The following is a 12,729-nucleotide window of genomic DNA, read 5'->3' as shown; positions in this document are numbered from 1 at the left end:
GTATATCAAACCCCTTAATCAGTATTTTGTGTAAACAGGTATATCAAACCCCTTAATCAGTATTTTGTGGAAGCAGGTATATCGCACCCCTCAATCAGTTTTTTTTTGGGGGGAACAGGTATATCACACCCGTTGCAAATAGTTGTTCCAATAATGCTTGTCCCTCTATATACGACCGCCAGGCGAACCGCAAGGCCATCTCTATTTGTGGATGTAATGTGAAAAAATGTGGAAAAGTTCAAGGAGTATGAATACTTTATCAGGGCACTGTATTATAAGGAAATATGCCGCGCTTGATCATCATATCAACTATATACGGCCTTGTAAACTCAAAAAGGGTCATCAATATCTGATCGGTGGGGTCCGACTCCCAGCATGCACGGCTAGCAGCTTTTTGAAGAGGCAGACACACTCCGGTGGGTTTTGCCTTCTCTTCTTAGGCAGGGATGGCATGCTAATTGATCAAATGGCCTGAGGATTAGTCTTGAGCGCGAATATTCGAATTGCGAATATTTTTCTCGAATATCACGATTTCGAGATTTCGCGAATATTTAGAATATAGTGCTATATATTCGCGAAATCGAATATTCTTTTTTTTTTTTTTTTTTTTTTTTTTAATGCTCCATTCAGGGCCCGTTGCCGTGCTCATGGAGCGTCCCCATCACCATGGGGACGCTCCATATACTAGAATGTACTGTCGGATTAGAGAATTACGTTGAAATCACCATGCGATTTTTTCGTGTTATATTAATCGCATCGCAATTTCAGCTTCGCACTGCTATATTCCATACATGTGTATTTTACGAAATTTCGTACTATTGCTCTAACTTCGTCTTTTAGAATATTACGAATATTCTAAAAGACGAAGTTAGAGCAATATTACGAAATTTTGTAAAATACACATATATATTGTAATTTAGCTAATATACTGCTATAATCATTTTTTTTTTCTTTCATTTTTTTCCCTCTTCTGAACTTAAGCTTTGTAAAATATGTACACTGTTAAAAAAAATTAATATAGCAGTATATTAGCTAAATTACAATATATATGTGTATTTTACGAAATTTCGTAATATTGCTCTAACTTCGTCTTTTAGAATATTCGTAATATTCTAAAAGACGAAGTTAGAGCAATAGAACGAAATTTCGTAAAATACACATATATGGAATATAGCAGTGCGAAGCTGAAATTGCGATGCGATTAATATAACACGAAATAATCGCATGGTGATTTCTACTTATTACTGCTATAGTCCATCAGTTGAAATCGCCATGCGATGAATATAACTCGAAGAATAGTACTGCTATATTCCATATTCGCCAAATATGGACTATAGCAGTACTAAGTAGAAATCACCATGCGATTATTTTGTGTTATATTAATCGCATCGCAATTTCAGCTTCGCACTGCTATATTCCATATATGTGTATTTTACGAAATTTCGTACTATTGCTCTAACTTCGTCTTTTAGAATAATACGAATATTCTAAAAGACGAAGTTAGAGCAATATTACGAAATTTCGTAAAATACACATATATATTGTAATTTAGCTAATATACTGCTATATTAACTTTTTTTAACAGTGTACATATTTTACAAAGCTTAAGTTCAGAAGAGGGAAAAAAAATGAAAGAAAAAAAAAATGATTATAGCACTATATTAGCTAAATTACAATATAAATGTGTATTTTACGAAATTTCGTAATATTGCTCTAACTTCGTCTTTTAGAATATTCGTAATATTCTAAAAGACGAAGTTAGAGCAATAGTACGAAATTTCGTAAAATACCATTGCCTTATACTAATATACTAGAAAAATCGAAACATGCGATTAAAATAATCGCATATTATTCGCGAAAATTGAAATAATTACGAATATTCGATTTTGACGAATATAACACGAATATTCACTCGAATATTCGCGATATATCGCAAAATCGAATATGGCACCTCTCGCTCATCACTACTGAGGATAGGCCATCAATATCAAAATCCTGAAAAACCCCTTTAAATGGGGCTAGATTGCAATATCAGACCCCCACCCCTGGACAAGAATGTAGCTGTTTTTGGCAACAACAAAAAAAATCACACTTTTTTAATACAATGTACAAGATACATAAAATTGATAAACATCATAAAACAAATGAATTTGGAAAATCTGTATTTTTTTGTTCAATTTTATTTTAACACTGATATCTCCACTTAATTATAGAAACTTGTTTTATTTGTTGCCCAAGAGATGTTTTCTTGAGTTCATACTGGGTTGAAACATAATAATATAACATTTTGGTGCAAACATACAGCAAAGCATGGCCCAGTTTGAGGAAAGGATTGCAAATATCTCCATAGCTACAGTGTATTTACCGCTGGTGCTGAGTGAAGCTGGGATATAAGACACCCAGACGCTTAGGAAAGCCAGCATGCTGAAGGTGATGAACCTAGCTTCATTGTACCTGCTAGGAAGCTGTCTGGTTAAGAAAGCCACAAGAAAGCTAGCCAAGGCTAGTATGCCTAAATAGCCAGTCGTACACCAAAAACCTGCAAGGGACCCTTCATTGCATTCTGCTATGATAACCCCAGATTTTGCATTCAAGTTGTATTGTGGGAAAGGTGGTGTGATTAACAACCATGTAACACTTATTAGTAATTGGAGAAATGTTCCTAGGACAATCATCAGATATGATACTTGAGGTCTAGCCCATTTGGTCAAACAACTGTTTGGTTTTGTGGCCTTAAATGCAATCAATACCATAACAGTTTTGGCCAAGACACATGAGACGCATAGAGCAAAAGCCATCCCAAAAGTCACTTGGCGAAGAAGACACTTGATGTTGTTTGGATATCCAATAAATGCTAAAGAAGAGAGAAAGCAGAGGGACATGGAGGCCAGAAGCAGACAGCTTACGGTATAATTGTTGGCTTTTACTATGGGAGTGGCCTTGTAATGAATCAAAAGGCCGAGGACACCTAAAGGAATTAAGGAGGATGTGATACTGGTGGACATCAAAATGACGCCTAAGGTCTCTTCATGGGAGAGGAACTCGGTAAGCTTTGGTAGACATTTATCTTTTTGTTCGTTTGGCCATTGGTCCCATGGACATTTAAGGCATTCATTTGCATCTGAAAGTAAGAAGGAGAAAAGAACATTTACTTACATCTACATAATGGCTCTCGGTACTATAGGTCATTTACTCATCTGAAATACGCCTAAATTAGGCGTATTTCAGGCATAGATGGCGGCGCAACAGTTAGGCTACGTCTACACGACAACATTTTGTAGCACTAATGTCGCGCGACAATTTTTATAATGGCAGTCTTTGGTGTCGCACTGCAACATGCAACATGCTGCGACTGCGACGCAACAGTCGCAGAAAATCCATTCGAGATGGATTTTTCTGCGACTGTTGCGTCGCAGTCGCAGCATGTTGCATGTTGCAGTGCAACACCATAGACTGCCATTATAAAAATTGTTGCGTGACATTGGTGCAACAAAATGTTGCGCTACAAATGTTGCAGTGTAGTTGTGCACTATCTGTCGCGCGACTTATTGTCGTGCGACAAATGTTGTCGTGTAGACATAGCCTTAATTGCTCTGCTATCTGCGACTTTTCCTCACTCATGCCAAGTCTAAAATTGTGGGTGTAGTGTGGGTGGGGACTGGACAGCAGGCGTTTTCTGGTAAGCTGCCTTATATTTAGAATTGGATGCGCCAAAGTTATGGATAGGCACTATTTGCCTTTAATAAGACCGGCATCTAAAACGCCGGTCTTAATAAATGTTCCCCTATGTTTTCATTGAACAGACTTTCTGGCTTAAAGTTACTGTACAGTCTTGTGGAAAACATCTTACATAAAATCAGCAGTAGAAATCTCAGGCTGACCTCCAGCCTTATGCCCCTATTCAGTTGGACTAATCCATATTCAGCTACACAGATGAGGTTTCTAGGAGAATTTTGTATGGGTTCTTTGTGATAAACTGAAAAAATCCACAGCCCAACATATGAAACAATCTGACTCTGATTTGATGCATTATTAATAGGGATTTTAGTGTGGAATGAGCACCAAAATCCAAATTAAATTTCCACAATTTCGAAATAGTCATTATATACCATGTAATGCTTTATTTGCCCTGTGGTGGCGCTGCACTAGAAATAATAACTTGACTGTTGCAAATTCCCATTTATGGGACACCCTATGGTCATCCTATTTTCAGAAGATTCTTCTAAAAAAAAAAAAAAAAAGCATATGACTTATTACCAGTTTTATTAGTGATTTCTCCAAGAGCGCAGGGGATACACTGATAGCAGCAGGTAGGTTTTCTACTAAGAGGTGCTTTTCTGAAACCCAGAGGACATATTTCACTACAAACTGAGATGGGAATCTGAAGGGGAAAACAAAAATATACACCATCACAGTTTGGACATTTCTCAGACATATTAATACATATAATATTCTAGCTAGAAACATAGCATCCAGTCTTACATACAGAAATTATTATTTTTTTGGCTAGGGGTTGCTTTTGGCAGGGAAGACCAAAGGAGATGACCCTCAAAACCAACGTGAGCAGCACAGAAAACATTTCAGCCCCACTCAGTAGTTGGACAGATCACTCACAACCATATTCACTTGAAGTCCTATACATAGAAAACTCTGAGCAACCATGAAGAATAGAGGAGCTGTCTCTTCATGCCAATTCTACTACTCCTTGTCCTCGAGCTTATTCAATATGTTGTACAACCCTTTAAAGGACTCTACTGTCTGTTACAGTGGCATCCTGGACCCACCACCCGCTGTCTTCTTCCCTGGTGGGTCTGGCCTTCAATTCTGCTCTATACTTCTATGCAGGATGCAGCCTGCTTGCTGGCAAGGCCTCACCTCTCCTGCTCATAGGGCATTCATACTGCCTCCAGCTCTTAAAAGGTTAGTGCGTACGCACCCTCATCTTTACCAGCCAATGACTGGCAACCCTGGATTACTTTAGGTAACTTCCCCTGTGGGAAGGTGCCTAAGCAATCGGTTTCTTCACTTGCTGGTGCCTGCGAACGTGTTCTGGTTGTCTGCCTATGTATTGACCTCTGCATGTTTACTGGACTCTGACCCTGAGCTGACTTACCTGACCTGAACCTGAGCTCTGTTTTGACCCTTTGCTGCCTGTCCTTTCAATTAGCTTTGCTGTCTCATCTGACCTTGGTCCGCCCCTGACTATGGTTGTACCTGACCCCTAGGTGTCCTGCACCAGTGTCTCTGACTACAAGTAGTTATCTGTTAACCACACAGAGACTACTTCAGGAGGTACCAGCCTGATGGTCCCCATAAAGTGAGGTCTATATTTCTGTATAGTAGTTAAAACGTGAATACCAGTGGACTGCAGGGATAACTCCCTTAGGATTAGCCCAAAGTCAAATTTGCTGGTGACACAGTGGTTCCACTTCTACTGCTGCATCAGTGTCTGGTTAGCCATCACTGTTTTAACCAGTTGTTTGATGGTGGCAGATAGGAATAGTCAGGAATAGATGTATTTTAATGTCTACATCAATGCTTTTTGCATATTTTTGTTGCTGGGAAATACTAGATAACATTTTGATAATTTTTTCGATCATTATAACTAATGTATACCTTGGTGTGACCCATATTCCATCTTAAAGAACTAGTGTTGATAATTAAGGCTGATGAGTTGTATTGTCCTATGTTGACTTGTTTCAATCCTCCATCTGAGCCCAGTTGCCAGTTGACTACATTGTAGACAGGAGGAGGATTTCCATTACTATCAAAAAACATGTCTTGTCCACTGCTCAGCTTCACTCTAGTGGTCTTCATATGAGTGAGAATCTGCAGGGATATTGTTTTTAAAAATAAAGCCTTCATTTGTTAAAAATTCAACATCAAGCCTTGTTGTAGAGATGAGCTAATTTTTTGAAAATTCATCTTCGGTCCAATTCCCCAAAGTAAAAAAAATGATTTGTACCTGAATCAAATTTGCTTTCACAGTCTTGAAATTTAGTAGAGAGAGAAAGAGGAGAGAGGATCCCAGAGGAGTGTTGACTGGCTTACAATACTCCTCATGCGTTCTCCAAAAGGAGAAATAATACCCTATCCCAGGCCTGTCTGGCAGCCAAGGTAATTATCTTTGCTCAGCGATGTTAAAGGCACCCAGTTTTAATTTCCTCTTGGAAAGAAGACTGGCTTGCATGTCTCTTTTCCAGAGAAGCATTATGTGGGGACACAAGCATGGCAATAGTTAAAAAATCATATTATAAAAAAAATAGCACTGATTGAACAGTTTGAGGCTACCAGCAATAACTTACTGGACAAAAAATAAAGGAAATTTGATCTATGAGCCACAAGGAGGTATGTATAAATATATAAGAGATAACCAAATCAATTTGGAATTTGTTCAAAATTTTCCCCCAAAAAATCAGATTCTAGCAAACCTAAATTTTTTGTAATTCATTTCAAGTAAATCAAGGGAGAGATTTGCACGTGAAAAACATACACAATCCGAATTTCTTTCTAAAAATGTTTTAAAAAGCTGAGTGTTTCACACCTACGGCATAGGTATCCAGTCACTACTCGGTCTCCCCGAGGCCCCTCAGCTGGGAAAACCAATTCTGTCTGTTTTGCTCTGATAAAGGTTTTTTGTTCTGCTAGAGCTAGTTGTAGGTGTGAGGAGGGCTTAGCGGTTATCCTAGTTATGTTAGGAAGTCTGTTTAATAGGTTGAGCAATGGCTGGATGGCAATGCTGTATCTGCAGGTGGGAATCACTTAACTTTTTTAATCCTTTTTGAAAGAAAGCTGAATTGCACAGGTTTTTCACACACTGATCTCTCTATTGATTCATCCTGAAAAAAATTGCATTAAATCCAGGACAAATTCCAAATTTATATAAATGATTTGCTCTTCTCTAGTATGTATATTTATACGTATATCCTTATTCATTTTCCTCTATTTTTAATCCACTTTGCTATTGATTCTACCCTCAAACTGTTCAAAATCCATGTTTTTTTCATAGTAAGATTTTCCCCCTGTCGTGACAGCCTCAAACTGTTCAATCACTGCTTTTTAATAATAACATTTTTTTATCTATTTCCATGCTCGTATAATGCTTCTCTGGAAAAGAGTAATGCAAGACTGTCTACTTTCCAAAAAGAATGAAAATTAAATGTCTCACAGCAGAAACACCAGCTTGGCTGTCTAAGAGGTCTTGGTTGGGAAACTATTTCTCCATAGGGAGAATATGTATGAGGAGCATTGTAAGCCAGTCAACACTACTCTGGTTTCCGGAAAAGATATATGAAAATTAGCACATCTCACATCTGCTGGTATCAGATAGGCTTAGCTTTTTGAAGGAGCACTAATTTGAATATATTTCCTAGAAACTCAGAGAAGCATTGCCTGGCCTCAAATACTTGGCACACATACTAGATGCTCTCCGTAATGAGAAAGAGCCCCAGATAATGCATATATATTGGCCAGTAGCATAATAGGTGCTGTCGCTCTCTTTCCAAAAGAAAAGGAAAACTGAGTGTCTCATATCAGCAAGCAGGAGCCCAACTCTTTTTGGATAAGTACCCTTTAACAAGGCTGAGCAAAGAAAATTTCTTTGACTGCCTGAGAGGCCTTGTCAACACCCCTCTGGGTTTCTGTGTCAAAAATTTGGGATGAATTCTAATTTGCTCATCTCTACTTTGTTCACAACTCCGTTAGGCATTCAGTTCTGACATGGGAACAGAAAAATGAAATACAAGCAAAAATTCACCATTTACATAACTGACACTAGTGAGCCTAAGAGACACTATTGCATGTTGTGCATGTTGTGCTATGTTGACTTCTGTTAGTGATAGAATCTGTGATGAAGGCTTCTGAAGGAACCTTTGAAGCAGATTTTAATTTAGCCTTTAAGTGGTATCGTATCAACGACAACCCTTTCATATTGCAGCCACCAGTTCCCAGAACCCCTTGTATACAGCTGATTTTGTCAGGAGAAAGCTTCTCTGACCAAACCTTTCAAAATTCAGGGAAAATATAGCAATATATGATGCCCATTTAGATTAAATAACTGTTGATGTAATCAATATGCCAGGTAGGGCTCAGCTCTGAAGGTATTCTGACTTATAGAGGGGGTAAAGTCAAGGTAGATATTGAGTAAAATGGTACTCTGTAAAATAAATAGTTATGGGACTGTATGGAGTAAAGTCAACTAAACCAAATTTCATTGAAGGGGTCTCTGGGCTACAAGTATTGATGACCTATCTTTTGGACAAATCTACTGTAATGATTGTACAATGAGGGTAAAACTACTGTGAGGGGGTACCATATTTTTTAAGTATTTGGGGGTGCCAGAGAAAGGACCTGCCCCGAGTGCCAAACACCTTAGGCATGCCACTGTAGCATACCAATCCCTCTATTAACTGCAAATTCACTAATAGTGAATTGTAAGATGAGTTTTATAAACTAAATACACTCTGTACCATTATTTTCTTCTTATTGAGTTAAGAACCATCTAAACACTTTGCACAGCAGAATGATATCATCAGCGTCTTCATCATGTGAATCTTTACCTGCCAAGGTTTAAAGTTCCAAATTTCTGAACAGCTTCTGTTGATAAAAGGACTGTTTCCTGGTCTGCACGTTTGCAGGTCATGCAAAGCTTGGGCAATCACATAAATGGCACTGTAAAGATTGTATGAAATGCGAATGCTGGATATGTTTTTTAGGTATGTTTGAAAATCTGCAATTTTATCATTATTTGTGCAGTTCCTTGACGGTCTCTGTCGGGAGAACTCAAAGTTTTCAAAGTTTAAAAATTCACAACCAACATTTTCTTCCCAGAACATCCAATTCCAAGGCTTTTCTGGTAGTTTGCTGGGGCTGAGATGGTCTACATATTCCTGGAATCCAGGAATATTTCTACTGTAGAAGGCAAACCCCACGGTTCCTGCAAGAAGCTTGGAATATTTTTCTAAAGAAAATAATGAAGTGGTTGACCAACCTTCACTGGCCAACCATATCTTTTCAGTAACATTTTGTCTGAAAAGCTCATTCAGTAGGGGCAGGAAGTGGACATCAGTAGAAAAGATGACCACAGCTTGAGCTGTAGAAGCTTTTATGACTTGACCAATATGAGGAATGTTGCTGCTGGGTCTATTAATCTGAATATACTCTGTGAACTCCACACAAGCCCCAGATTTAAGGATTTCTTGTTTAATAACTTGAATTCCCTGTTGACCATAATCATTAGCCAGAGCCACTAATCCCACCCATGTCCAGCCAAAATGTAAAGCGAGCTGAGAGAGTCCTTTGGATTGGAAGGCATCACTTGGTACAGTCCGAAAGAAAGAAGGAAACTGGGTTCTATCACTCAAGAGGGAACTGGTTGACAAGTGACTTATCTGTAGGTTAAATAAATAAAGCATTAGATGCTAATATCAAAAATAATAATTAATGTCTTTATCTAAATTTCAGCTCTTTTTCAGAATTTGTTTTTTGTTTAATTTTTTTTCTTCATACTTCACATTCACACACTCTTGACCTATAAGGCGTGGCACCACCTAGGTAAGGGTGAATATAAGACTTACAGGTCCACCAACAAGCACTTCATTTATATTACATTGCCACTACAAATTTTTATTTTATTTTATTTTTATTTTTCATTTTTGTCAGGAGACAAAAATGGTACCAATATAGCAACACTGAATGTACCCCTGAAAGAGGTTTTCAGGGAGTTTTAAAAATTATCAAAACAGCACTGAATGTGATAAAAAAATAAAAACTAGCCATTGCCCACCTGTTAAAAAGGTTTTTCAAAATTCTAATATTGTTTATCTATTGTTTGGATAGGTCATCAATATCAGATTGGTTGCTGTCTGACAGCCAGGACTCCTGCCCGCCACCTCCTTGCAGCTTACCAAACACAGCGCCGTCCATTGGCTAGAGACTGTGCTTGGTATAGCAGCTCAGCCCGATTCACTTGAATGGGGCCTAGCTGCTCCTAGGCCAAGTGACAGATGAACGTGATATCACTGGCCTAGGAAGACCTCTTCAAACAGCTGATCTGCAGAGATGCTGGGAGTCAGACCCCCACTAATCAGATATGGCTGTCCTAATTTTAATTATAGACTGCTGTGCTGTAAGTCCTCCCCTCCCTCTCTGACCAGACAAATGAAGGAAGTGAGGGCCGATGGTCGTATTAATGCAGTAATATGGGGAATTTGGAGGATGCAAACCATATAAGCAATGCCATGTATCCTCCATTATTTTGATTCATCGCATGCTGCGCTAGCCAAGTTGGCTGTTCCCAGCATGGGTCCAGTTGCCATCACAGGTCTATGACTGCTACGGTGGCTTCCACTAGTTTTCAAACAGAACCAGTAAATTTATGTCCTGGCCCCTGGCCCAGGGAGGGGCTTAAAGATATTTCAACTGATGATCTGTCCTCTGGATAGGTCATCAGTATCTGATTGGTTGGGTTCTAATTCCCAGGACTCCTACCGATCAGCTTTTCAAGAAGTCACCGGCACTTGCAGTAGCACCACGGCCTGCTCAGAGCTTTGCTTAGGCTGAGTGACAAGTAGTGTAGTTGTGGGATTTCAGCGGTGGTCATAACCCCTGGAAATGAGCCATGTATAATGTAATGGAAAAATGAATCAAGCCAGAAAAGGAAGCAATATGGACAATCACAATACATTAGTAAGTGCCTTGTATTAACTTTCCATACGTGATAAATGCCACTTGCTAAACTGAGACAACCCCTTTAAGGTCATCTGGACACAAATTGAGTTTTTCATTGTTTTTGCCTACATATAGATGCAGTTTCTAACACGATTGAAAGCCATTTAAAAAGTCAAGTAAAAGTTTATTAACTCAAGAAGTGTCAAGATAAAGATGTCCGAATTATGACTTAATATGTAAAATTGCTTTAATTGGGTTGATCTAAAGAAAAAATTCAGGAAAGTTGCAAAAAATAAAAATAAAATACCTGTTCAATCCCTCACCACTGCAGTGCCGCTCTAGTGGTACCAAAAAGTCTCTGCCTACTTTCTTAGAGTGATGACATTCATGTGAACACTGCTGCCAATCACTGGTCTCAGTGGTCTCGTGGTATTACTACTGAGGCCAGTGATTGGTCGCAATGGTCATATCTTTGCAGAGAAATGACTGAGGCTAAGAATAACAAAGACTATTGGGACCACCAGAGAGGTCTTTTTTATGTTGTTAAATCCTGGACAACTCCTTTAAGAAAGTTCAATTGTTTTAGATCACAGTTTATAAATAAATGCTTTAGATATGTGAACTACATTCAAAATTGTCATTCCAGAAATACTTAAAATATCACAATACAGATGTTGGTATCCTGAACTTGATACTAAGGGTACATTCACATCTGCGGTATTCCTGATCTGCCGAAAAGTGGCCAGATCACCACCGGACACCCTTATAGTCCATGGGAATCTGGCGGTGAAGTGTAGAATCCAGCAATGCAGGATCATGTGAAATCCACCAGACTGTTCTCTGCCGAAACAGCTGCCGGATATGCTGCCGCAGAGGTGCACATACACTTATGGCGTTAAATACGCAGTTGCCACTAGCCTAAATTGACCCTTAACAATAAAAAAAAAACAATTAAGCTTTGCATTATTTGTGTATTTAACACTGTATATGAGTCAAGTTAATGTCTGCTATGCCTGTATTTACTGGTCTTTTGGAAAAACAGGATGGGCCTTTCATCTTACTTGTGGATACCTGGTCAGCCCAAGAATATGAGCCATAAGAATGGAGTAGGTGGAAGTGGAATGGCCAATGATAGCCGCTAGTTTCTCATTTCTTCGGCACTGAAAGTTGGGAATGGCTTTTGTGTCCCCCGTCATCATCCACATCGTCCCCTCCAACTCCCTCTGAAGTACAGAGCAGGAGTCATATAATCGATAGCCCAGGGTGATGTTTGGGAGAAGGTCAGGATTGTGGTTTATCTCTGTGGTGGCATATTTCACCATATGTAGCTGAAGGTAAGTTTCCAAGGATAACCTAAAGAAAGAAAGCATAAAATGTACTGTAAACTATTATGACAATGAAACGTCCATCAACAAGTCAAGGCTACAGTGAATACAATATTCAGCGGTACTTACTTTCTGCAGATGGCTTGCTTTGGTTTTTCAGTATAAAAGAGCTTGGGGTATTCTTTCTCCATATGGAGAGGTAAAACTGCTCCGAATAAGATGTCTCCACTTGCAGATATTCCCAACAAGTCAGGAGTATCTAGAAAGCAGCGTTGTCCAATGGAATAAGACATGGGAACCAGGTAATAGAGGATGAATTGCCACAATGTTTTGTAGAGGTGTTCCACCAGCCTGAAGACAGAGTCAGTCATGAGAAGATTAGAAGGTTCATCTGTTGCCATAGAGTACAGTTAAATCACGCTGTCATACTGTACAAATAGACATTACATTACAATGTAAGTAGATACAGCTGCCTCAATGAACTTTATTACCAGGCAGAACAGAGCAGATGGATCTTTTTTTCTTATCTCAAAGTATTCTCCAGATTATGAGAAAGCACACAGACCAAGTCCTTCAAGTTTAAAAAGACAATAATTCAAAATGTGCAGTTTGCCTGTAGATATCATTTACCAGTGTTAGATCCAGCGCTTGGAGTTTCATTGCTCCCCTCCTTTGGCTAGTCCACCTTATTCTCCTTTGCACCCCTCACATCCCGCCAAAGCTGCTGACTATCTTT

General features: G+C 38.9%; 1 protein-coding gene across 1 annotated transcript; it reads right to left on the bottom strand.

The window, feature by feature from the left end:
* Positions 1–2,222: 2,222 nt before the first annotated feature.
* LOC122925491 lies at positions 2,223–12,394 on the bottom strand. Its single transcript, XM_044276847.1, has 5 exons — positions 12,123–12,394; positions 11,730–12,021; positions 8,817–9,389; positions 4,258–4,381; positions 2,223–3,121 (listed from the first exon to the last, which is right to left on the bottom strand). The coding sequence occupies exons 1-5, from the start codon at positions 12,392–12,394 to the stop codon at positions 2,223–2,225; spliced, it is 2,160 nt and encodes a 719-aa protein (XP_044132782.1).
* Positions 12,395–12,729: the final 335 nt, after the last annotated feature.

The sequence above is a fragment of the Bufo gargarizans genome, chromosome 2 (genome assembly GCF_014858855.1).
Source record: "Bufo gargarizans isolate SCDJY-AF-19 chromosome 2, ASM1485885v1, whole genome shotgun sequence".
Taxonomy (NCBI): Eukaryota; Metazoa; Chordata; class Amphibia; order Anura; family Bufonidae; genus Bufo; species Bufo gargarizans.
This window is presented reverse-complemented; position numbering and strand designations above follow the sequence as displayed.